General features: G+C 54.6%; 1 protein-coding gene across 1 annotated transcript in view; it reads left to right on the top strand.

Annotated features, from left to right (window-relative positions):
* Window positions 1-957: 957 nt before the first annotated feature.
* The window catches only part of NSG1 (neuronal vesicle trafficking associated 1), a 30130-nt gene continuing 4187 nt past the window's right edge, over window positions 958-26900 (top strand). Inside the window, exons 1-4 of the mRNA XM_079706732.1 lie at window positions 958-997; window positions 1391-1545; window positions 5255-5371; window positions 24005-24115. Of these exons, the coding sequence (XP_079562858.1) occupies window positions 1417-1545; window positions 5255-5371; window positions 24005-24115 (357 nt within the window). The 5' untranslated portion in view covers window positions 958-997; window positions 1391-1416. The remainder of the gene's footprint in view (window positions 998-1390; window positions 1546-5254; window positions 5372-24004; window positions 24116-26900) is intronic.

Below are 26900 nucleotides of genomic sequence, written 5' to 3'. Positions count from 1 at the left end.
CCCCGATGGGGGGAGAGAGGGCCGAAGGATCGGGTTAGAAACCCCCTTCTTCGTTCCAGGACGCCCCTTCTCTGCGCCCTGGATGATCGAGGCTGCGGCTGCCGGGAGCGGACCCCAGCTTTACCTTCCGACCAGACCAGAGAAACGCTCCAATGCGTCACGCGAAGCGCTCTCTTTGCCCTGGATTCCTTCCCTCCCGCTACCCTGGGCGTCCCCCCACGTCCGGACACCGTCCCCAGCTCTGGAGAGCGCTCCCTCCACATCCTGTACCACCGAAAAACTCCCCCCTCCATTCCCATCCGAGCCTCCTTTCACCAGGGACACGCCCTCTTTTTGTCGCCCTCTCCCCAAGCCAGCCACGCACTAACCAGACCACGCTCTGGTCTCTGCCACCGCCCACCGCCTCCTGGAACCCTCCCCCGCAGGACCCTTCCCTATCCTTCAGGACTCCCAGGTCGGCTCGGCTGCAAGGGGGGCACCATTTCCCCCAGTTTGGGGGATCGCTCTATCCCTAGGATCCCCCCGCCCCTCTCTCGCTTCGAATGGCCTCGCGCCCCGGCCGCCGCCCCGGGGTTGCGCAGCCCGCACCTCTCTTTCCCTCTATCCCCGGCCTCCAGCCCTGTGGCGCCCTCCGAGCCTCCCATCCGGGGCGCGATCCCATCCTCCTTATCTGCCCCCCCACCCCCGCCGAGGTCCCGGGGACCGCGGGGTCCACGGGGAGCGCCCCCCTGCGCCCGCCCCGCGCTTCTTTGTGCGGCCGGCGCGCGCGCGCTGCGTCAAGGCTGCCGCCGCCGCCACACGCACGCACTCACCGCGCGCAGTTAACCCCCGGGAGCGGCAGGAAGGGAGGTGGCGAGCGGTGGGAGGGAGCCCAATCGCTTGGCGCCCCCGCCCCGGCCCCGCGCGGCGCCGCCTCTGCCATTGCTGTGAGCGGGAGCGGGCGACGCAGAGGCTCGGAGTGCGGTCGGAGTACAGACCTGCCGGAGCCGGGCGTGGGGTGAGTGCTGGCCGGCAGGCGGGGCCGCGGGGCGCCCGGGTTGGACCCTTCCGCCGGGGAGCCGGGTACAGGGCCGCGCATCTCCCCAGGTGGGAGGGACAGGGGTCCCTGGGCAAGTCACCGGCGAGGCGTCGCCAGGACCGGGGACGCGTCTAGACCCGCGGGCAGGGGCGGCGCCCCCTCCCTGGCTGCTAGGCGTCCCTGAGCTCGGCGCTTTTGCCCAGCGGGTGAGTCCATAAATATACAGCACCCACCCCCCAGCCCTCGGGCCGCGACCTCTGCGTCCTCACGACCCCTCCTCGGAGACGAGGCGGGGGCCGGAGAGCTCGCCGACGCCCGGGACAGCGGGTGGGTCCTGCTCGCGGTGACCCCCGCCTGGCCCTCGCTCCGCAGGCGGCAGCCTCGGGTCTCCCGGAACCATGGTGAAGTTGGGGAACAATTTCGCGGAGAAGGGCACCAAGCAGCCGCTGCTGGAGGATGGCTTCGACACCATCCCCCTGATGACGCCCCTTGATGTCAATCAACTGCAGTTCCCGCCCCCGGATAAGGTGAGAGGCCCCCGGTACCCAGGACCGCCGGGTGCGCACCCCCAAATCTCGGGTGGCGGCCGCAACAAAAGAAACGCGCCGCGTGCGCTGGGGACGCGAACTGGGGGCGGGCTCGGGCGGGGTGGAGGACGCCCCTCGGAGGACCACGTACCCGCGCGGGATTCTGGATCGGGTGATCTGGCCCCCCCCACCCCCGCCCCGCCTTAGATGACAGCTTCTTCCTGACAATGGAACGCGGTCGGGGTAGGGTCCCTTCTTGATTTTCGTGGGACTCTTGTCCGAGAGAGGCCCCTGGCCCCTCCACCTACAACCCAGCCCCGCTCGTCCCTGCCCCGGGGTACCAGGAGCTCTGGTTCTGGGGTGAGCCCAGGAGTGGTGCGGCTGCCCCTCGTGCCTTCCCGGATGATGCAGTTTCAGCCCGATTTGCCCCTTTGGGGTGGAGAGGCCCCTCTCCTTGGCCAGATGGGCCCTCCCTAGGGGCTGAATCCCCCTCCTTACCCTGTGCGCCCACCCCTCCCACATCGGCGGTAGATGCGGCAGGGTGCGCGCTCCTACACCGCCTCCTTCCTCTCTTTGTTCCTTTTGTGAAATCTCCAAATAAGCACTCGTGCTCCTCAGTATTAAAGTAACTGGGGACAGCCATTCATCATCCTCTCCTTAAAGTGGGATTTTTTTTCTTTTTTCTTTTTGTTGAATTTAAGGAATCCCCTCTTTCTTGAATACCGCCTGCAATCAAGTAGTTTCTGTGTCCATTAAGAGCAATATTTTCAAGAGTTAACATTAAAAACGCTTAAAAGTCTAGACAATTATATTGTAAAACTCAAACCTAAAATTATCCACACACATGCATTCTGACCACCTTGCAGCTTTTCAAAATCATCCCAGCCACGAGGAAGCTCACTCTGTTCCCCCAAGTGTGCTGGCATCATTAATTGTTTCATTTAATGCCTGGCAGGGAGGTTCTGACTCAGGGCTTGTTGTTTATTTGGGGCATGTTGGTGATTACTGGCCGTGGGGCAGGGGTGGGGATGAGAGACTATCCCTGCCATGGGTCCTTCCTTTCTGCAGGATTCCACTATTCCCATGGTGGGCCTTTTGATAGCCGTGCTCAGCTCCCCAGAGTGGTTTTGATTCCCCCAACTCTGTTGTCTGTGTTTGGGTAGGAGAGCAGGGAGCAGGGGCCAGAGCGATGCTGGAACAGGTGTTTTACTTCGAGAAAAGAGGATCAGCTGGTCACACCTGTGCACCTGGGTCACGTGGGGCCACTCTGGGGCGTCGATGGTCCAAAAGAAGCTTTGTGGGAGGGGCAGGGCTGCCTGAGGACTCGGCTTTCGCCTCCCCCTTCCCTGTCTAGGTGTCAGACTTGCCCAGTTAGCCCAGCCTGGCGCCACCATGCCCACCTTCCCCTCCTGCCTCAGCCTGTGCCAGGGACACCGCATCCCCAGGAAGCACCTCTGTCAGGTGATTGCCTCCACTCAACCTCCTCTTTCATCCTCAGTCTGTTCCATTCCAGAACCGTCTGGCACATAGTTGGCTTATAACGGGGAGGAGGTTTCAGGCAGGTATGAAATTTTGGCCAACCAATCAGGCCATCCAGGATAACCTAAGCAGCTCTGAAGGTGATGAGTCTCCCATCCCTGAGATGCTCCAGAGATGGGCATTCTAGCAGGGAGTGATGGTTGGGCCAGATTTCTGAGGTCACAGATGAGGAAACCGAGTCTCCAGGAGTTTATAGGACGTGCGCAAGGTCACTCGGCTGAAGGCTACCATCCTCCAGAATGCGGAAGCTCTGGTGGGACCCCTTGCTCTGCCCTGCTTGGAGCCAGACCGCACTCTCACGAGACATCTCTTAACCCAAACAGCGGCAACGTGTTGCTCCCAGCTAGGGTTCAGGGAGGTGATGTCACCTGTCCCAGGGGACACGTGTCCGAGGGCAGATAACACAGTTAAGGTTGTAAATAGAATGTGTGCTGAGCGCCGAGGTTCTGAGGTGCAACAGTGCCAGTAGTCACAGAGCACATAGCAGCGTCAGGGCCAGTCTCAGCTGAAGTGTTTGAATGCTTATTACTCACCGGGCACTTGTTTGCATGCTTTATGGCTTTCAATTACTTTAACACGCTGATGTTAGGAGGTAACTACCGCTGTTACCCCATTTTACAGATGTGGAAATGGAGACACAGAGAGTTTAAGGAACTTGCCCGTAGTCACCTAGCTTGTTAGTGGCAGAGGCAGATGGAATCCGGGCTGATGGGATCCTGACCGGGTCCCCACTGGGCTCAGGGTCCCATGGATTCCCTCCTCCTCACAGTAGCCCTACCAGATAGCCTTGCACCCATATCACAGGCCGGGAAACTGAGGTTCCAAGTAGCCAAGGGTGTGCTCAGGGTCCCACAGCTACTCAGGTACAGTTGGGGTTCGAGGATGGCAGGGTGAGGCCCAGGTGCTGCCCCAGAGATGGGTGCCCCCAGGATGGGCACGCAGGCTGTCGCACTGAGCACAGTGAGAGCTGCATGTAACAGAAGGGAGGAGGGAGGAGGGAGGCAAGAGTGTGCTTTAAAGGGGTGTGGCCCTTGGATCACTTTTCAGTGTCGCATGGCGTGGGCCACTTTCTTCCTGAGGCTGGCTCTGGTGTCACGGCTCAGTCTGGGAGCGCCCACAGTGTCCTGAGTGCTTGTTCTGCCCTGGGTCCCACCATCACGGAGGGCAGTGTGTCCCCACGCTGTGGTTCACCCAGCGAAGGGCATTGTCACTTGGGTGGGGAAGAGGGTGGGGGGCTGTCTCTCTCCAGTCCAACTTCCTGGCTTCTGCTCTGGGGGGTGGGCATTTGGGGACTAGACACACATGGCCCCTGGACACTGCTCCCGGACACCTCGCCTCCCCGTCCAGTGGGGACAGAGAAGGAAACAGCCCTGGCAACGGGGTGTAATGGGGGCAGTGATGGTGCGGAGAGGCTGTGAGCATCCGAGGGTGGAGGCTCGAGGGGTGGGTGAGGGCGCAGCTGAAGCTGGGTCGGGGGGATGTAGGGAAAGGGTTTGCCCGGGGCAGAGGCAGAGCAGATTTCGTGGTTGGAAAAACATCTCCCGCTTCACAATGGAGAGTGGAGGGGGCACAGAGCAGGGAGACCCTTTGAGGGCCGTTGCCAAGACAAGGGAGAGAGGAGGATGGTGGGGTAGCGACAGACTCCCCAAGGTCGATTTGCTTGAAGGCTGGCTGCCTGCTCCTTCCTAGTGCTGGAGGGAAATAGTGCCCTTGACTCTTCTTGTTTTACCCGTGGCGGCATATGAAGACCAGTGAAAAAATCAACGCATCCTTCCCACCACCTGGGCCAATGAAGCTCTGGGCAGTGAAGGGAGCCCCAAATGAGGAGTCGGGAGCCCCAAATGAGGAGTCAGGAGCCCTGCTGACTACTCTTAGCCCTGCCGCCTACTAGCTACGTGGCCTTGACCGATGTACTTAACTTCTCTGCCCCTCCGTTATCATTTTTCCCTCCTGGGGCTGCTATCAGGATTATTAATGGGTAATTTCTCTGAAAGTCTCGGCACAGAGGAGTTTTTCTAATAAGTGGTGGCTGTTCTCATTCTTTCTGTGAAATACTTCCTGGTGAAATAGTGACTTTGAACGAGGGTTTCCCCACCTGTCCTCTTTGGACAGGTGTGTCTGAATGTATCTGGCTGTACTACTGACTGTTTGCTTCTGTTTCCTGGACAAGGTGGTCGTGAAAACTAAGACTGAATATGAACCTGACCACAAGAAAGGCAAAGCACGTCCTCCCAAGATAGCTGAGTTCACCGTCAGCATCACCGAGGGTGTTACCGAGAGGTTCAAGGTGAGTGGCCCTGGAAGCGGATGAGATGCTGCTTTTGCCCCCAGGAGGGGTCCACTGAGCTGCAGAGATGACCTGTGGAGTGATGGGAACAGGACGAGACACCGATATGGGCTGACCCCAGATGTGCAAAATTGACCTTGTGGTTTTTAAAATTTCTTGTTTCTTTCCTTTATCTTCCAAAATGATCAATATTACTTAGTTTTAATAACGGGGAAGACCCATCCCTAAACTTTCTTTTAGGCAAAGGTTATAAACATACGACAGATCACTTACCAAACATTAAAATCCCTTCAGTTCCGGGAGGAGGGCAGACAGTAACAAAAGGGCAACCCTTCGCACTTACTTAGTGCCAAGACCCAGTCTGAGCCTTGGCATATGCAGGCTCAGCTAAGCATCCCTCCCCAGGAGGTCAGTACTATCTGTGTAACCTATTTTGCAGATGGGGAAGTTGAGGCACAGGGTGGTCACAGCTGTGCGTGACAGGACCAGGAGTCAGAGGTGGTCCACTGCAGAGCCCTTGTGTTCACACACACTCCATCTGACAGGATGTGGCTGGCCCTGTACATGGGTTGCTGGAAGTGCTCACTTTGGGGAGGGAAACCTTGCTCTGGACTGTTCTTCAGGGAAGAACAGCTGCTGAAAGGGGCGGGATTGCAGCCAGGCCTGGGGACAGAGCCTTCTCCCCTGAGTCTGGGTGGCCTTTGAGGATGGAAGCAGCTGTGTTGGTTGAGGAACAAGTTAGGATATTGATCTTCTGGAAACTTGTTCTTTGGGAAACATGAGAGATGGTAAAATGGAGGCCCTCACCTAGATTCAGAAGGGTGATGTGGGAGACATAAGTGGGTCACCCGGGCCTTGAAGGGTGGCCTTGGCTGGCTCCCTGGTTGCCACCCGCGTGGATGTGTGAGCCGCGTCTTTATGTTGGGTGCATGGGCACCTGCCCACCTCCATGCCCTGCAGTTTCCAAAGCCCCTTTGCGTACTGCATCCTGTTTGATCTCCATGACAAACCTGTGAACTGGTTAAGAGATGAAAGTGAAGCCCAAGGAGTGAGGTGGCCTTGCGGGGTGATTGGGGATGCGAGGGCCTAATGTGACTTTAAATCCTTCCCATCACTCCATGCTGCCTCCCCGGCCTGGAGGAAAACCATACAGGGGCCGGCCAAGCCAGCGGGTACCATCAGAGTTGTCGTCTTATGTGTCTGTGGGGTGTTTACTTGTGTTAGCTCATCTAATCCTCCCAGCAACCCTCCCCAAGAAGCAGGTACTATTAGTATAACCCATTCTATAGATGGGGAAGTTGAGGCACAGAGAGAGAGGCCTGCATCTGTGGTTTCTGTTGGTGGCCTAAGGAGGGTGTATAGGTTGAGATGCTCTTCTGGCGGCTCCTGGCTTGGTAATTCATCCGTGTTGTGAGGTTCATGGGGGCCAGGTTGGACTGACCTAAGGTCAGTATCTCTCTCCCGCTCTGGCCAGCTGCTTGGCATGTGCCTCATCTGCTGCCACTTGCATGACCTGCCCTGTCCACACCCGGGGGTCGACCGCTGGCTGAGGCAGAGGTGACCTCAGTTTTCAGGTCGTGATGGCCATCATCCCGATGGCAGACACCATCTGGATATCTGAGCGTGTCTGGGTTTGTCATCCCTGACTTGAACTCTGCCTCTCCTGGCCCCGGCATTTTGTGTGTCCACAGAGCAGGGTGCAGTGTGGCACTTGAACAGCTATCCCTTCGTCTGTTGGTTGCATGCCAGGCTCTGTCCCCACCTCTGGGGTCCTTTGTTGGTGCTTTTCATGAACGCTCACCTGATGCAGGTCCCCAGGTCCCTTGTTCAAGGCATGGGTGACGCACATGGGCCATCAGGGCTCTCAGCAGCCACAGCTGGGCCTTTGTGTGGTTCCCTGGCTCCGGTCGCCCGGAACCTGAGGACCTAGAAGATCCGTGCCTGCCCCAGTGGAGCGGGCTGTGGTGGCAGAAAACCTGCCTTCTCTGCTCCCACGTCCTGGGATGTCTAAGAATGTCTAAGAAGGTGGTATATGCAGTTGGTGTTCAGTGGATTATTGCAGTTCAGCGGCCATTTCCCCAGTTCTATACATAAACCCGGCACGTCTGTACACTTAGATCTGCGGCCTCCCTGTGATTCACAGCCACCCTGAAGGGGACGTCATTGCCTCTTTTGCAGATGAGGCTGTTGAGTCCCAGGTGGTTACCGGGGGCTGCTGGGGTACTCCCCATGACTCTACCTCTGAGGCCAGCACCCTTCCTCACATCTCCTGACATACACACCTCCCTATGGGCTCCAACTTCCAAATCCCAGACCGCGTTCCCCTTCCATCACCTTCCAGTGCCAGCTCAGATATCACCTCTGCCATGAAGCCTCCTGGGATTGACCTCATTCTCCTGGTGTTTCCACCGCCCTTTGTAACGAGGCAATAACAGCATCTAACAGGAGTGGAGTGCTCCCATGAGCCAGACTCTGGGTCAAGCTCGTTATGCTTATGGCCTCATTTTATACTCAGAAACCTCATGAGGCAGGCACCATTATTATCTCCATTTTACAACTGAGGGAAGACCGAGGCAGAGATCTTGAACCCAAGCAGCCTGCTCTTGGCTGCAACACCTGAGGTCCACGTGGCTTCTGGAGGACACATTTGCATGGGATGCTTTCAGCCCCAGGCAACCCGTTGCGCTTCTTGATTGTTCTGCTTCTAAGAAGCCTTTTCCTTCGTTGATTCAGAACACTCCCCAGTGACTGCTGTCTTGTGGCCTCGATCCGAACACAAGTCGCCCTCCTTCCCAGCAGCCTTCGGATATGGGGGGGCCCACGTACCCCGAGTCCTCCCCTGTGGAAGCATCATTTTTCTGCCTTCCTTTCCTTTTATGTCACAGTGACCAGACCCCTTTCCCGGGCTCATGCTTCTCTCTGGGTGTGAGGCCTGTGAGCTGGTGTCCCTGTGAGTGGGATGAGTGTCCAGTGGAGTGGCCCTGGTAAGCAAAGGCCCCCTGACCTGAGTTGGTGACCTGGGGAGAGCCAGAGCATAGCGCCCGGGCCACCATCAGGCAGAGTGCAGGTGCGGGGCTCTGGGTGCAGACAGAACTTTCCAGGCCCTCTGTGTCGGGCAAGAGAGGAAGGAGCTCCCTGATGCCTCCCCTCTGGTGCTGGACACATGTGCAGTGACAACTCCATAAGTCAGGGGATGACTGACTGGGCTGTTGGCCCCCAGTGATGGGGACTTGGTGGGATTTCCAGGGACCCTCGCTTGTTGGGTAAGTTTGATGGCAGCTCCTGAGGGAGCCCTCTCTGGGCCATGAGTGGGTGTGAGCCCTTTACAGGTGATCACACATTCAGCAGGTGACGTGCCCAGGGTCCCACAGTCAGTGCGAGGGGACCTGGCCAGCTTGACCCGGATGCCTGTGGGCCTGAGTTGCTCAGGTGAATGACCCGCATCCTGCACACCTCCTGCCTTTGCTCCAGGGCCCTGCTGAACAGGAAGCTGGTTTACCGGGCTGCCAGCGTGCGGGCCGTGGGGTCTGTGCGCGGGAGGTGGCCTCCAGGTGTGGTCTGGGGCCACCTGTGTTGGAATCACCTGAGGTTCGATTTTAACAGAGAGACCCTGGCCCCTGGGGACGTGCATTGTAACAAGCTCTCCAGATGATCCTGCTGAATTCGTGACCCTTTATGGGTGGGCTGCGTTCCAGCACCAGGACGGGGCAGGCTCAGGAGGGCTGGTGCCTTTTGGAAATGCTAAGGGTGCTGGCGTTTCTGGAATGTTCTCTCGGCCTTTTACTGCCCAGTTGTGTTTCTGTCATCCCTGAATGCACGCACACAGTGAGGCATGCTTCCCTGGTGGGAGACGTCAGCTGGCTGAGGGCTGGGGGCTGTCTTCTGGAAAACTGGGATGCGTGTGGGCAACGGAGAGGAGGACCTACACCCCTGCCCCCCATCCCACTTGAGGGTCAGTCACAGCTGTGGCTGGAACAGAACATCTTCCTCATCCTTCTGGTGATAGGGCAGCTTCCATGTGGCTCCCCAGCCCACCTGTCTCCTCGTTCTTTTCGGCTCCGTGTGTGAATCGCAGAAATGAAATCGTGCCTTTCAGCTGTTGAAGCAACAAGTAAATAACGTGTCCCCCTTTTGTCTGCGATTTGTGTAGTTCAGGAGCGAGGTGCCGCTGCTCTTCTTCTCATCTTCATATACCTTCGGAGGGCATCCTCGAGATGAGATGTCTTTTTGGATGTTGCTTTATGATTATCACCCGGGGATTAATCTCTTGGCTACGTGGTTGCTAGGCTGGTTGCTAGGTAACTGCTGGCTGGGGAGAGGGTTTTCTGAGGCTCTGCCACACAGGGATTGCTGGATGAGTCACCCAGAGGTGGCCCGAAGTCTCGGCTTCCGAAGAGGTTAGTGTCAACGAGGAAAGCAGTTGTTGAACTAACTGGAGGTGTATCTATGCCGAGAATAAACACGGGCCTGAGATGTTTCTCAAATTAACTAAAACCTAAACAGTGTTTTAATTGCAGAGTCCCCCTCACCCGTGCACACCGGCGTGTCGCAGTGCTGCTGGGGCTGCTGCTTAACGCTCCGAGGATGGAGGGGCCATACTTAGGCAGATTAAAGGAAGGTTTATGCTTGTGACTGCCATGATGGAGGGCTGCTGACGCCTCCGTCATCTACACACCGTCTCCTTGTGAGTTCAGGGTTCGGGCGAACAAGCCGCGCCCCCTCCCCTGGTGCCATGTTGCCTTCGGGGCTTTCAGAGATTACAAGGTCGGCATTACACAGTTGGTGCAGGGCTGGGAGAATGTCCTGGAAGGGGAGACCGGCTTTGTTTGAATAGTGTCCATGTGCTGCATTGGGGGTCCCTTTGCCTTCGGTCAACAAATGAATCTGTGGGTGGTTTGTATCTTTGCTCACATCCTTAATGACCTTGAGCTTCCTAGGTGTCCATCTGTTTTCCACCCTCTGCAATAATCCCCTGGTGTGTTTCAAGATGCATTTGTTAAATATTTATGAACGGCGGCACCGTTGCCTTGGCACTCAGCAGTGGGCGTGGTCTTTGCAAGGTGGCACTGGGGATCCTAGAAATGCATCTCAACACTCTGTCACCTTCAGCAGAGCGTCATGCAGGGTTCAGCTGCCCCATTTTGCGGTTTCCTGGCCCAGCTAGAGAGTGGGAGCTTCATCTAGAATGGAATAATTAAGTGGGTTGAGTCATCTGGGGGGTGTGTCTGTATGTTCATTTTGTGGGGGTTACCGAAAATACTTAGTGCTGTAAATGCTTGGAGACGTCAGGATTCATCTTATTTTTCCAAGATTTTTTTTTTTTTAACTGCATTACTCAGCAGAAAAGCACATTTTTCCCCCCTCCCTCCTGAGGGTGGGAGGGCAGAGAGAGCAGGGTAAGGATGACCCAGCCGCCATCGACCCAGTGCTGCCTGCCTGGGCTCTTCGTAACAGTCTTGAAGGTTGATCTTACTGTCCTAATTTTGGAGGTGGGGAATTAAGGTCAGAGAGGAACCGGCCCAAGGTCAGCCAGCTAACTGGGGATAGCCGTAGGATTCGGCCCCACATCCATCTGACACCGAGCCCGCCAAGCTCTGCTTTCCATACCCACAGCTGCATGGGGCCTGCGGGGTGACTCTCCCCTGCTGCAGATGCCCTAGTTCCCATCCCAGCTGGGCAGTGACCCCCGGGAGGCCCCCCACCCCCGGCAGGAGAGGAGACGCCAGGCCAGAAAGAGCAGATGGGAACACAGCAAATTCAAGTGCCCATCGAGCTCCTCGTCTATGAGACGGGGTGACTGCTAATTCCCAACTCATGGTGAATATTTGGAGAACAGGTATAAGGGCCAGGGCCTTGTAAGTCGAGTGGCTGTGTAATTTATGGCCCAGACCAGGACACTTTGGAGAGTGATGGTGGACCCTGTGCATTTGGGATGCCGGGGCAGTAACTGTCAGCCAGGACTGTCCTAAGCATCTTGGGCACATGGTCCCCTCCTTATAAAGTTCACCCCGAGGTCCATATCCTACTTGCTGTCCATTCCTGGCTCTTCTTTCCAGAAAACACCCCTTGGACCCCTCTTGCCTCTGGGGCAGGGCTGCTCTGGCTTGGGCTCATCATCTCTTCCAGACCCCGGCGCCGGCCTCCTGCCTCTGGCCCTTTTTTTTTTGGTAGTAAAATATACATAATATAAAATTTACCATTTTAAAGTGTTCAGTGCCATTTACTACATTCGCGGTGTTGCCCAACCATCACCATTATCTATTTTCAGAACATTTTCAATCACCCCCAGAGGAGACCCCATACCCATTGGCAGTCACTCCCCATTTCCCCCTGCCCTTAGCCCTAAGCAACCACTAATCTCTTTTCTGTCTCTATGGATTTCCCTATTCTGGACACTGCATATAAGTGGAATCATACAATATATGGTCCTGTATGACTGCTTCTTTCACTTAGGATAATGTTTTCATGGTTCATCCATGTTACAGCATGTATCAGTACATTATTCCTGTTTATGGCTGAGTAATGTTCCATTGAATGGGTAAGACTACATTTTGTTTATCCAGTCATCCATTGATGGACATTTGCATTGTTTCTACCTTTTGGTTAAGTGTGAATAGTGCTAGAGTGAACATTCATGTACAAGTTTCTCTGTGACCACCTGTTTTGAGTTCTCTTGAGTATGTAACCAGGAATGGAATTGCTGGTTCGTGTGGTGATTTTATGTTTAACATACTAAGGAACTGCTGTTTTCCACAGCAGCTGCACCATTTTATATTCCCACCAGCAAAGGTTTTCACTTTTTCCATATCCTCACCAACACTTGTTACTTGTTTATTTTTTTATTATAGCCATTCTAGTGGGGGTGAAGTGGTATCTCATTGCAGCTTTAATTTGCATTTCTTAATGGCTAATGATGTTGAGCGTCTTTTCCTGTGTTGGCCATTTGTTTATCTTCTTTGGAGCGATGTCTATTCAAGTCCTTTCACATTCTTAATTGGGTTGTTTGTCTTCCTGTTGTTGAGTTGTAGGAGTTCCTTATATGCTCTGGATACTAGATCCTTATCAGATGTATTATTTGCAGATATTTTCTACCATTTTGTGGGTTGTCTTTTCACTTTCTTGCTAGTGTTCATTAATGCACAAAATTTTAAAATTTTGGTGAAGTACAGTTTATTTTTGTTGCTTGTGCTTTTGGTGTCACATCTAAGACACCGTTGCCAAATCCAAGGTCATGAAGATTTACATCTCTATGTTTTCTTCTAAGAGTTTTATGGCTGTAGCTTTTATATTTAGGTCTTTATTCCATTTTGAGTTAATTTTTGTATATGGTGTGAGGTCAGGGTCCAACCTGATTCTTTTCTAGTTGTTCCAACACCATTTATTGAAGAGACCGTTCTTGCCCCATTGAATGGTCTTGGCACACTTAGCGAAAAAATCAGTCGACCATGAACACATGGTTTTATTTCTGAACTCTCCCTTCTATTTCATTGATTTATATGGCTGTTCTTATGCCAGTCCCACACTGTTTTGATTACTGTAGCCGTAAGTTTTTTTTTGTTTTTGTTTTTATTTTTGCGGTACACGGGCCTCTCACTGCTGTGGCCTCTCCCACTGCGGAGCATAGGCTCCGGACGCGCAGGCTGGCTAACAGGCCCAGCCGCTCTGCAGCATGTGGGACCCTCCCGGACCGGGACACGAACCCGTGTCCCCTGGATCGGCAGGCGGACTCCCAACCACTGCGCCACCTGGGAAGCCCTGTAGCTGTAAGTTTTGAAACTGTAAGCTTTGAAATTGGGAAGCGTGAGTCCTCTAGCTTATTCTTCATTTTCAAGATTGCTTTGGCTATTCACTATACCTTGCAATTTCCATTTCTACAGAAAAGGCTGTTGGGATTTTGATAGGGATTGCATTGAATCTGTAGATCAGTGTGGGAAGTATTCCCATCTTAACATTAGTAAGTCTTCCATTCCATGGTGTTTTTCATTTATTTGGGTCTTCTTTACTTTCTTTCAGCAACGTGTTATAGTCTGCAGTGTACACATTCTTTCACTTTTTACTGTAGGCGATCAACTACAGTAGTATAAGTAAATCCTGTGACTGTCACCAATGCAAATCACAAGTGTTCTTTGTATCACACTGCAGGTGTTGCCAAGATTTTGGGGAAAGTGTTTAGTCTCATCATTCCTTTGAAATCACAGTATTATAAGATCTTGTTTTTTTGGTGTGTTAATAAGGAAGCACATGCATAATATATCACAAATGTACATTTTTGCAATATTTTGATAATAGTATTTCAATATAATTGGGTTTTTTTCCCTGTGTGTTGTGTCTTATGCATTTTAAGCATGATTCTGAGAAGGATTTATAGGCTTCACGTGGCTGCCAGAGGTCAGTGGCACAAACATGGTGGAAACCCTGCACCAGGCTCTCCCCCGACCCCCCACTGCTCCCACACACTGTTCCTTAAAGCCCACTGCCCACAGCAGTGGGGGGAGGGTCACCATGGGGCACCCACCAGAGGACATGGGGTGATGAGTACAAATCCCTGTACAGTAGCTGTAATTTCACCCCACTGTGTCCTGCTTTAGAGCTTTTATTGACAGCTGCGCAAAAGTGATGTCAATTTAGGGACCATGTAGTATCTGCTCTAACACACACACGTAAATTAGTGGCAAACATCTGTCCTTCAGACAGCTGGCGACACCTCCCAGCGCTGTGAGAAATGCTAATTTGGGACATAATAGAGGGGCAGCCACCTTCCGGAATCCAGCAGCGCCCAGGAACTGTCTGGGCTCCCACCTCTTGGTGTGGCACATGGGGTCCTTTGTCACCTGCCCATGCCGCTCTCCTGCAGGACGTGTGATGCTCCAGCTGCCCTGGCTGAACACGCTGTGTCCTGGATGCCTGGGGCTTTGGTACAACCTCTCTCTCCCTCTGACTACAACACACTTTCCCGAGCTTCCGTGGAGCACTCCCCATCCTTCAAGACCAGACACCCCCTCCTGGACCGCTTCCCCGCATGAGGGGGGTCGGCCTCTGCTCCCACCTTCCCCTCCCGGTTCTCACTCTGTGCTGTGATGAGTTAACACCACTCAGCAGAGACCAGGGCTGACCCTGCCAGCCAAGGTCACTCCATGGTGGCCGGGAACATCCACCAGCCACTGGGGATTCCGTCGATGGAGGAAGGCAGGGCCTTGGGGCCCAAGGCGCTTTTGCCTTTGTGGGCCCTTTCCTCCTTAAAAGAAAAAAAAGAACGTCTTATGACTGTCTTGGACTAAAGATGAATATAATCCAGGCTGGATTCATTATTATTTTTTTTCTGGTTTTGAAGCAAAAGTTAAAACCATTTCCTGGGGTCACTAAAAGCATCGCAGGCCCCAGCACTGGGTTTTGTGTGCCTGATAGAGCTGTCGGCCCTGAAACAAAGGCCCTGCCTCTAAGGAAACACCCTTCCGCCAACCAAGGGCCTCCATGGTCTTCATCCCTGGCCCACAGGCCCACAGCCCCACCTGGAGAGGACAGCGGCAGGTTTGGGTACTGCCCGTTCACCCGGGTCCCGGCCTCCAGGGGCCCCTGGAGGGCAGAGCTGCCCGGGGTCCTGCCCCCTTCCTGTGCATGATCATTTCCTTAATAAAACCCAGCAAACTGAATTTATGTTCCACTTGATGTGTAGATGCTCCGGGTTGGCTCCTGGCACCCAAGGGCTGCCCTGTAAGTCCTCACTGGGGGATGGGCTCCCTGCCAGCTGCATCCACCCACGGACTCATTCACTCCTCTCCCTCTGCCTGTTGTGCGGTTTCAGCCCTGCCCGCAGGGGCTCGGTCTGTGGGGAGATGGGCTTGCAAGGAGGTGAATTAGTTTCCTGGGGCAGCTGAGTGGCTCAAAACCACACGCATTCATTCTCTGACAGTCCTGGAGGCCAGAGGTCCTAAATCAGTCTCACTGGCTGTGCTTCCTCTTGCAGCCTCTGGAGGTGTGCTGCTCGCATTCCTTGGCTTGCAGCTCCTCCCTCCATCTGCAAAGCCTGCAGCACAGCATCTCCAGTCTCTCTCTGCTCGTCTCCTCTGTGGCAAATTTGCCCTCTGCCTCCCTCTTATAAGGATAATCCAGGATAATCTTCCATCTCAAGATCCTTGACTTGATCATACCTGCCGAGTCCCTTTTATTGTATAAAGTGGCATATGCAGGTTCCAGGGATTAGGACCTGGATACCTGTAGGGTATCAGCCGGCTTCCCTTGGCCTAGTCGTTTACACGTCTGAGCCTCCGTTGCCCCGTTGGTAAGATGCAGTCAGTAACGTGGCCTTGCAGGTGCTGTCGTAGGAGTGTACAAGCTTTATTTAAACCGCCTACCGTACGTAGTGCAGAGGCGATGAAGTTTCTGGAGCTGCCATCAATATGGTGTTTTGGTGCAACAGGGCAAAGCTTGGGTGGGAGCTCAGGAGCCCCCTGGCTACAGGAGTTCGACACAGAAGTGGGATCCTCTGTTCACTCCCACGGTTCTCAGCAAGGCTGAGAACACAGGAGGTGTTCGGGGGTGGGGGGTGGGCTCACATACTGATGCCTGGGTGTTGCTCCCGGTCTGGGGTCCGGGTATGGGGATCTCCCGGTCTGGGGTCCGGGTATGGGGATCTCCCGGTCTGGGGTCCGGGTATCGGGGTCTCCCGGTCTGGGGTCCGGGTATGGGGATCTCCTGGTCTAGGGTTTCCCGGTCTGGGGTCCGGGTATCAGGGTCTCCCAGTCTGGGGTCCGGGTATGGGGATCTCCCGGTCTGGGGTCCGGGTATTGGGGTCTCCCGGTCTGGGGTCCAGGTATCGGGGTCTCCCGGTCTGGGGTCCGGGTATCGGGGTCTCCCGGTCTGGGGTCTGGGTATGGGGATCTCCCGGTCTAGGGTTTCCCGGTCTGGGGTCCGGGTATCAGGGTCTCCCGGTCTGGGGTCCGGGTATTGGGATCCTTGGAGGCTCCTGTGATTCTAGTACACAGCGCTGTTGGGGCCTTTTCTGTGCTCAGGTCGGGTCACTGAGGTGATGGCTGCCGTTCCTCTTGTGTGCGCCCCGGGCTCTTCGGCCACCTGGGTGTCCCGTTGTTCCCGTTGAAGGTGCTGCCTTTTCAGTGGCTGGGCCTCTGTCACATGTACAGGAAGGTGCTGGATTTGATGGTCTCCAGGCATCTTCCTTGCTCTGAGGCCGCAGCCCTGGGGGAGTGGGGCTTATGTTGTTCAGTGAGGGGCTGCTCTGCCCGGGTCTCCTGGACTCCCCACTGTAAATGTGGGGGCTCCCCCTTCACGGCTGAGAGGGGACCGAGGGTCAGGGGACAGATGCCCTTTCCAGAGTCACTGCGTATGTTGGTCGAGCAGGCCTAGACCCCAGGGCCCTTGACACGCAATGGGCAGTGGATGGGTGGCTTGTCTCTTGGCCAGAGTATTTCAGAATTGGCTGAAAGACGGAGCTTCGGGTGATCGGGGCTCTCCACGGTGCTTACAGCCATGGCGTGTCCATGTAGAGAAAGCCAGAGGGTACTCCCAGGGCCTGGAGGAAACAGGTTATGTCTGGCTAAGTGATTTCACATTCTGTTCTGGGATATTCTTAGTTGTCTCATGGGGGTGGGAGGTGAGGGAGGTTCATGAAACTCTCCAAACTGGGACAGGGTTTCATGTCACTTGACTCAGGAAATGGTAGATACTGGGTAATGGAGGACACGTGTGCTCTCGGTGTCCAGAGAGGCTGGCATGTTCCAGAGCCCTCCAGGAGGCAGTGGGCCTGGCCAGGGCTTTGGTGAGGAGGAGGGAAGGCCCCCAGCCTGGCCATGCTGGGGAAGGGACAAGGGCGACCTCCAGGGGAGGTGAGCCAGTGCTGACCACTCAGGGCCTAAAACAGCCTTGGTGTTAGGGGCTGTGTTAGTTTGCTAGGGCTGCCGGGACAAAGTACGTCGACTGGGGGACTCCAACAGCAGAGATGTATTGTCTCTGAGTTCTGGAGGCCAGAGGTCCAAGACTGAGGTGCCAGCAGGTGCCCTCTGAAGCCTCCGGGGGAGAACCCTTCCGTGCCTCCTCCTGGCTCCTGGGGCGGGGCAGGGCGTTGCCGGCAGTCCCTGGCTTTCTGTGGCTTGAAGGTGCATCACTCCATCCTCCGTCTTCACGTGGCCATGTGCGTGCACCTCTGTGTCCGGATGTCCCCTTTTCATGACACAGTCATACTGGATTAGGGCTCACCCGAATGACCTCAGTTAATTGAATCACACCTGCAAGGACCCTATTTCTAAATAAGGTCACATTCACAGGGGCCAGGCTTAGGGCTTCCACTTTTTTGGGGGGGTCAGGGCACAATTCAGCCTTGACCGGGGCGCAGCACGTGGGGCTGGCAACATGCTCTCGAGCCCTTGATAGCTTTTCATTCTCTTGATAAACGTGTAAGAGTGTGAGGCCTTGTCCCTTCTTCAGAGACCAGATGCGCAGGCGACCTGCTCGTCACACAGGTGGCGGGTGGCAGAGCCAGGATCCAGTTCGGAGCCAGCTGGGGATCTTCCTGGAAAGGCCTGCGGCTCGCTTCTCAGGCCGTGGTGACTGCAGGGGACACCATGCCATGCCGGGAAATGTGAACCCACATTTCTCTCCCCACTCCTCACAGGGTGCTTTCCAGCTCCGAGCAGACTCTGGGGCCCAGGAGAGGCCCGGGGTTCACCAAGGCGTGGACGGGAGAGTGGGACAGCCCGCCGTTGGGGGCTGGGGTTTGCCATGCCCCGTTCCTCCTGCTGACTCTCCGGGGATCTATTCCTTTGCCTTCTCCCTCGGCTGCTTGGGGGACTGTCGTGTTCTCATTTCTCAGTTCTGTGAGCTCCTTGGCCATCGGGCCCAGGAATCCTGGATGGAAGGCCCAGGCCAGGTTCCAGGAGGACGGCCCCGAGGAGGTGGTTCCCCACGGTCCTGTGGAGAGAAGGGGGGTTCTTTTTATACCTAAACAGATGGGGTGCTGTGAACCAAACCCCACGTGGCTTCTGATTCAAAGGATAGGTTTAAGGATGCACGTCTCTCCAAGACTTGAGATTATACTCTTTTAAATTTTTTTAAATTAAATTAAATTAAAAAAAATATATTTATTTATTTTATTTATTTATTTTTGGCTGCGTTGGGTCTTTGTTGCTGCACGCGGGCTTTCTCTAGTTGCGGTGAGCGGGGGCTACTCTTTGTTGCGGTGCGCGGGCTTCTCATTGCGGTGGCTTCCCTTGTTGCGGAGCACGGGCTCTAAGCGCGTGGGCTTCAGTAGTTGTGGCACGCGGACTCAGTAGTTGTGGCTCGTGGGCTCTAGAGCGCAGGCTCAGTAGTTGTGGCGCACAGGCTTAGTTGCTGTGCGGCATGTGGGATCTTCCTGGACCAGGGCTCAAACCCGTGTCCCCTGCATTGGCAGGCGGATTCTTAACCACTGCGCCACCAGGGAAGTCCCTATACTCTTTTTTAAAAACTTGAAATGTAGTTGACATATAGCAATGTTTTAGTTTCAGCTGTGCAACAGAATGATTCAATATTTGTGTGTATTGAGAAATGATCACACTGTACGTCTAGTTAACATCTGTCACCACACAGTTAGAACATTTTTTCTTGTGATGAGACCTTTTAAGAGCTAGTTTCTTAGCTCCTTTCAGACACACAGCACAGTTTTAGTAACTGTGGTCACCACGCTGTACCCTACATCCCCAGGACTTATTTATCTTTAATTGGAAGCGTGTACCTTTTGACCCCCTTCAGCCATTTCCCCCACCACCCCCCCGCCTCTGGCACCACCAATTTGATCTCTGTATTTATGAGCTCAGTTTTTATTTTTATTTTTTTTAAGATTCCACATATAAGTGAGCTTGAACAGTATTTGTTTTACTTGGTCTGACTTATCTCACTTAGTATAATGCCTTCAGGGTCCACCCATGTTGTTACAAATGGCCAGATTTCCTTCTGTTTATGACTGAATAATAGTCTGTTGAATATATATATACCACATCTTTATCCATTCATCCATTGATGGACACTTAGGTTGCTTCTGTATCTTGGCCATTGTAAATAATGATGCAGTAAACATGGGGGTGCAGACATCTTTTCAAGTTAGTTTTTTCATTTCCTTCAGATAAATACCCAGAAGTGGGATTGTTGGATCACATGGTAGTTCTTTTTTTTTTTTTATTTTATAGATTTATTTATTTATTTATTTTTGGCTGTGTTGGGTCTTCATTGCGGTGCGCGGGCTTCTCATTGTGGTGGCTTCTCTTGTTGCGGAGCACAGGCTCTAGGTGCGTGGGCTTCAGTTGTTGTGGCACATGGGCTCAGTAGTTGTGGCTTGTGGGCTCTAGAGCGCAGGCTCAGTAAGTTGTGGCGCACGGGCTCGGTTGCTTCGTGGCATATGGGATCTTCCTGGACCGGGGCTCGAACCTGTGTCCCCTGCATTGGCAGGCGGATTCTTAACCACGGTGCCACCAGGGAAGTCCTGGTAGTCCTATTTTTAGTTTTTTGAGGAACCTCTGAATTGTTTTCCATAGTGGCTGCACCAATTGACATTCCCACCAATATTGCACGAGAGTTTCCTTTTCTCTGTGTCCTTTCCGACCGTTACTGTTTCTTTTTGAAAATAGCCATTCTGATAGATGTGAGGTGATATCTCATTATGGTTTTGATTTGCAGTTCTCTGATGGTTAGGGATGTTGAGCACCTTTTCCTGTACCTGTTGGCCATCTGTATGTCTTCTCTGGAAAAAAGTGCCTATGCAGTTCCTCTGCCCATTTTTTAGTTGGATTCTTTGGGTTTTGCTCTAGAGTTCTATGAGTTCTTTATATATTTTTATATTAACCCCTTATCAGATATATGATTTACAGATATTCCTTCCCATTCAGTAGGTTGCTTTTTAATTTTGTTGATGATTTCCTTTGCTGTGCAGAAGCTTTTTAGCTTGATGTAGTCCTGCTTGTTTAGTTTTGCTTTTGTTGCTTTTGCTTTTGGGGTCAAATACAAATCATTGCCAAGACCAATGTCAAGGAGCTTATCACCTGTGTTTTCTTCTAGGAGTTTTATGGTTTCAGGTCCTACGTTCAAGTCTTTAATCCGTCTTGGGTTAATATTTGTATATGGTGTTAGTGGTTGAGTTTTAGTCTTTTACATGAGGCTCTCCAGTTTTCCCAGCACCATTTATTGAAGAGACCGTTCTTTCCCCATTTTATATTCTTGACTCCTTTGTTATAAACTAATTGACCATACACATGTGGGTTTATTTATGGGCTCTCTTCTCTGTTCCATAGTCTATGTGTCTGTTTTTATACCACTACCATACTGTTTTGAATACCTTTGTGATATAGTTTGAAATCAAGGAGCATGATGCCTCCAATTTTCTTCTTCTTAAGATTGCTTTGGCTATTTTATGGTTGACACAAATTGGAAGATAGTTTGTTCTATTTCTGTGAAAAATGAATATGTAATTTTGATAGGGATTGCATTGAATCTGTAGATTGCTTTGGGTAGTGGTAGTGTGGACATTTTAACAATATTAATTCTTCCAATGCATGAGCACAGAATATCTTTCCACTTTTTTGTGTCTTCTTCAGTTTTTTTCATCACTGTCTTATAAATAGTTTTCAGTGTACAGGTCTTTTACCTCCTTGGTTAAACTTATTCCTAGATATTTTATTCTTTGGGATGCAGTTGTAAGTGGGATTGTTTTCTTAATTACTCTTCCAATAGTTCACTTATTAGTGTATAGAAATGCAATAGATTTTTGTATGTTGATTTTGTATCCTGCAACTTTGTTGATTAGTTCTAACAGTTATTTGGTGGTCTTTAGGGTTTTCTATAGATACTTTGTCATTTGCAAATTGTAACAGTTTTACTTCTTCCTTTCTAATTTGGATGCCTTTTATTTCTTTTTCTTGCCTAATTGTCCTGGCTAGGATTTGTAGTACTATGTTAATTAAAACTGGCAAGAGTGGCCATCACTTTCTTGTTCCTGATCTTAGAGGAAAAGCTTTCAGCTTTTCACCATTGAGTATGCTGTTAGCTGTGGGCTTGTCATATATGGCCTTTATTATGTACATTCCCTCTATACCCACTTGTTGAGAGTTTTTATCATAAATGCATGTTGAATTTTGTCACATGCTTTTTCTGCATCTGTTGAGATGGTCATATGATTTTTATCCTTCATTTTGTTACTGTGATATGTCACATAGATTTTGTGGCTCTTGGAACCATCCTTGCAACCATGGAATGAATCCTACTTGATCATGGTGCATGTATTTAACGTGTAGTTGAATTCAGTTCGCTAATATTTTATTGAGGAGGACATATTCTAACAGGGCTTCTTAACCTGTTGTGTGCCATGGACCTCTTCTTGGAGTAATGTTTTCAAATGCCCAAAATAGAATATAGAGGGTTACGAAGGAGTTATTTTATTTTATTTTATTTTATTTTATTTTGTGGTACGCGGGCCCCTCACTGCTGTGGCCTCTCCCCTTGCGGAGCACAGGCTCCGGACGCACAGGCTCAGTGGCCATGGCTCACGGGCCCAGCCGCTCCGCGGCATGTGGGATCTTCCCAGACCGGGGCACGAACCTGTGTCCCCTGTATCGGCAGGCGGACTCTCAACCACTGCGCCACCAGGGAAGCCCAGTTCAGTTATTTTAAATACAGCTCTCCCTATGGACAACCTGCTATTCTAGACTGTGGAAAGAGCTGCTGAAGTGGCCCTTGCTGCCCCCAGGGGCCGCCAGTGGGTAGCTGGGTCCAGGTCAGGGCAGATTTGAGTGAGCAGTAGTCAGGTGAATGTGGGGAGGGGCTCAGGTAGGATAGGGTGGCGGGCCTGGGGGAGGCTGTGTGGCCTGGGCTGAGAGTCCAGCTCTGTGTCTGCCAACTGTGTGACCCGAGTGAGCAAGGGAATGGCTGTGGTGACAGTTGCAGCAACAATAGCAAACGCTTCCTTCCAGAGCATCCACTGTGCCTAGGTGCTGTCCTCAGCAGCACAGCATTGAGCCCTCCACCCTCCCACCAGCCCCGGGAGCTGGGGCCTCTCACTGCCATTGGCTGGCAGGAGCCTGGGCCTGGAGGAGTTGGGTGACCTACCCAGAATCTGGCTGCCCCCCCAGGTGCCGGGCACCGGCAGGGTTGCCACCCCTGTCGGAAAGCCCCGCACATGCTCTGCTGCTCTCTCTGCTGCCGCGTGTCCCCAGGGCCACTGCCCCCTCCTTTTCCTCAGATTCAGCCTCCTTTGTCACCCAGCTCCATGCTTAGCCGCCTCTGCGGTCTCCCCGGGCTGCCCACCCGGGCCGGGTGGTCTTGTCCTTGCCCATGTGCTATAGCGGCCACCAGAACCCAGATGGCACCTTCCCTTGGGGTGCTTCGGGCCTTGAGGCAGCCGTGGTGCCACCCTGTGTCCCCTTGTCAGACGCAGGCTCCTCGTGCAGGCGGGTTGTCCAGACAGGCTGGAGTGGCTAGAGAGGGTGACAGCCCTGACAGTCCCGGTGAGGGGTCACGGGAAGAACAGGGGATAGAGGACACAGATGTTGACGGGGACGGACCGCAGAGATGGGCAGGAAGGGCCTCCTGGGGGGTGACACAGAGACTCCTTGCTTGCTTGGGGGTCTGAGGGGCTGTTCCCTGGGTGGGGGCACAGAGGGGACAGGTGTCGCCCAAGCTGCAGTGAGCGTGAGCTGGGTGGTTGGAGGTGGGGACTCGTAGCCCGGGCAGCAGTGGCTGGTGGCCAGGGTGGCCGTGTGGGGAGAAGAGAGGGAGTAGTGGGGCTGGGCTGGGGGCCTGGGTGCTGCTGTTCCTGGTCATACCTCCTGACCTGACCCGCGGGGCCTCTGCACGCCCTTTCAGCCCAGGACACGCTCTCGCCCCTGCCCAGCGGCTCCCAGCAGCCAGGGAGCACCTTCAAGGCCAGATGCAGCATTTCGTCCCCCGTGCCCCAGGCCCTGCAGTGGGGAGGTCTCCCATCGCTGGCCCACTCTGCTCATGGGCTGTCATGCATCGTCTTCCAACATTACTGAGTACGTCCCGTGGTCCAGCCACGGTGCAGCACGCCAAGTCCCCATGCTAATGAGGACCGCCCTCCAGGGTGGGGAGGACAGGCTCTAACTGAACACGCAGGAAACTGTCCAGAGTGGAGATGGTGGGGGCCCGGGGGGGTCTGTCTGTCCTGCTCCGCTGGCCCCAGGTCAAGGGCAGGGCTGGTGTCCAGGGCTCAGGGGTGTCTCTGGAACAGCTGATTAGCCATTGGCTGATGCGTCACTGTGGTGACCCACAGCATCAGAAGGGCAGCCCACACCCACGGCTTGATGGTGTGTCCGATGTCCATGAGGCCTGATCGTTATCTGTACCCCGAGCTCTCTATGCAAGGCCTGGAATACAAGAAATGGCTAATTTAAAATGAAGGTGATGCATGCTTGTGGTGAAAAATGAAAATGGTACAAAAAGTTGTCCAGTGTAAAGTGACTCTGCTGACTGCTCATCACCAGAGGCCTCCCGGTTCTGTGTTCCGTGCCTCCTTCCGGAGACGGTGCCCGTGTACAGTGGCCCGCGGGCCTGTGTGTGTGTGTCTGTGTGTATCTGTGTGTGGGTATGTCTGCGTGGCTGCCCCCTCAGCCGTGCTGATGGCCCCGCCCCCGCCCACAGGTCTCCGTGCTGGTGCTCTTTGCCCTGGCCTTCCTCACCTGTGTCGTCTTCCTGGTCGTCTACAAGGTGTACAAGTATGACCGTGCCTGCCCTGACGGCTTCGTCCTCAAGGTAAGCTCCCCCCATCCCCTGGGCCCCCGATGCCTTTGCGCCTTGTCCCCCCACATGACTCACGACAGGGCTAGAGTGGCAGGGGCGGTGAGGGGGCCTGGCGGGAGCTCCTCATGGGGACCCTGCAGGCAGGGAAGCGGGGTCACGGCGGGGCCTGTGAAAGGGAGGCTCCTGTCTGCAGGCCCAGCACATCCCCTGGGGGGGCAGTGAGTGATGAGGGGACACGCCAGGAAGCAGAGGTCCTGGGAGAGGAAGACCTGCACCACCACTCGGGGGTTTGGGAGCAGGGCCGGGCGACCCCAGCCCCCCTGACCGCAGACCCTGGTCTGCCCGCCATGCCGCTGGGCTCTCCACTGTAGATGCTCGCTTTGCTGATGTGATGATGCCTCCTTCCCCAAAGGCTCCAAGTGGCAGAGAAGCAGACACATGGGGCCGCAGGATTAAGGGGAGAGAAATAAGGGAGGGGGCGGGGTGGAGGAAGCAGGAGTGAAACGCACGGGCCGTGGACTTGCTCCCGTGTCCCATACACTCAGCACCCGGGCCCCCTTTTGGTTCTGAACTTCCCAGAGCCAGTGCGAAGAGGAAAACATGATCAGTCCCAGGATTTGGTGCTGCTGGAATGAAAGCAGAACCCGGTCCTGTGTGCTACTGGGCACGAGAACAAGCCCGGTCGCCCGCTGCCACTGGGCGGCTGCGGTTTGGGTGCTGCTGATGTGAGGGACGCAGGCCCTTGTATGGGTTCCTCCTTCCACAGCTTCAAGGCTTCTGACACTTGAGCCCTTCTGCGCTAGGCGAGTGTGCGTTTTGTGCCCACCACGTAAGAGGCCCGTGGGGGCGCCGTGCAGGGACCTGGGGAAGGGCGTCTGGGCAGGGGGAAGCCCCCGGCCCCTTCCACCAGCCCGTGCACACCCCGGGCTGGGGCTGGAGGAGTCATGATCTGTTGGGAGGCTCAGGAGACACCATGGTTTAAAGGAGGCTGATCCAGAGGGCTGGAACTTCGAGGAAGGCAGCACGTGAGCTGACGCTGGAGGACGGCAGGGCTGAGCCAGCTGGGCGAGGGGAGGAGCAGCGCACAGGTGCCGGCTGGGCCGGTCCGCACGTGGTCCTCGTTGGGGAAGAGCCGGCTGTGGCCAGACTGGAGTGCCGGCCAGAGGCCCCTGGAGGAGACGGAGGTGATGGGATGGCCACTCGGGTGGCTGGGGAGGCTGCCGATCGGAAGGGAGCGACAGGAGGCTGCTGCAGGCGACCGGGGAAGAGATGGGGGTCTAGACCGGTCTGGGTGCTGCGGATGGAGCAGGAGTGACTCTGGGAGGCTGGGGCGGGGCAGGGGGGGAGGACCTGAGGTCAAGGGGGAGGAGCCAAGGTGACGCAGGAGCCACGCCCTGATGGAAGCCGGGTGCACGGAGGACCACTTCCCTGGGGACTGGAGTCCTCGTCCAGGCAGACGGCTCCCATACCTGCGGTGCGGCCACAGCCCCACCAGGAGGATGCAGGGCTTCCTTCCGGGCTCGTTCTCTCTGTGCCTGAGACGGAGGCAGGAGTGGGCCCAAACTGCCTTCCCCGTCCTGCAAGGCCAGGTTCTGCTAGATAACCTGGTCCCGGTGGAGCCAGGGAGATGAGGCCCAGTCCTCGGGCTCACAGCAGCATTGGACAGCAGGTGTGTGTATGTTTAAAAGGCTCTTCAGGTGGTTCCAGTGCACAGCCAGCCTTGGGGATTTAGAGCCCCTGAGAGACTGTTCCGCCTCTGGGGACTTGGCATTTTCCACTGGCATCTAATGGGTGGTGTCCTTTCTGGAGAATGTCACTGGGAGGGCTGGGGAGCTGCTGCCCTGTATCCCACGGCCCTCGGGCTAAGGCTGGAGGAGGGAAGGTGTGAGAGTGTGTGTCCCCTTCCTCCCTCCTTTCTGCGTGTTCATACATGTGCATCACATGCCACCACCCGACAGTTTACAAGGGGCTTTTAACTAAGATCTCTGATGCCCCCAGAAACCCTGTGGGGTAGATGCGGGGATTTAAAAAGGCAGATGTGGGCTGGAGAGGATCCTAGGTTTCTGCTTTTTTTTTTTTTTTTTTTTTTTTTAAAAAACCATGAAGTCACTGGATGAGTGTTACAGGAAGGTCTTAAACATAATGGGAGGAAACTGCCCCAGACCCTACGAGGTGTTTACAGTTGGGTGCTCCTCGTAGACTGGCTGGCTTTCGGGGAGCTTGCACGTGAGGTTTAATAGCTAGGCCTCCTGGACCGAGGGCCAGGGCTGTTGGGACACTTTCCTGGGTTCCCTCACACATCCAGTTATCGTTTCATGTTAGAAGCTCTGTGACCTCCCTGAGCTCACCCACGGCTGACGTGTGTTTCTGCTGGGGTCTCTCCAGCCAGAGGGGGCAGGTCACAGCTTCCCCGGAGCTCCCACCCCATCCTACTCCCGCGTGGCTCCGGGACACCCCTGGAAGCCGTCTTCCCCCAGGGTCTTGCCTGCCGCCAGCACGCCCCCCGCAGTGCCGCCCCAGCACCCCCGTCTTACAGCCTCGCTGCGTGGGTGGCAGCGGGACCGTCTGTCCTGGATGCCTGGAGGGCAGGGCTGCCCCATCCCGTCTGGAGGCCTGCCCTAGCCTGGAGCAGAGTCACTCACTGCCCAGCAGGTGTTGGTGGCCTCAGAATGTCTTGCCAGACCCTTTGCTGGTGGCAAGGACAGAGTGAAGGGGAGGTGGCAGTGCAGGTGGGGGAGGAGGGTGGCCGCTGGCCTGCTGGACAGGGGCCAGTTCACCTGCAGGGCCGGCCCTGGGC

This window comes from Hyperoodon ampullatus, assembly GCF_949752795.1.
Source record: "Hyperoodon ampullatus genome assembly, chromosome: 1".
Classification (NCBI taxonomy): domain Eukaryota; kingdom Metazoa; phylum Chordata; class Mammalia; order Artiodactyla; family Ziphiidae; genus Hyperoodon; species Hyperoodon ampullatus.
This window is presented reverse-complemented; position numbering and strand designations above follow the sequence as displayed.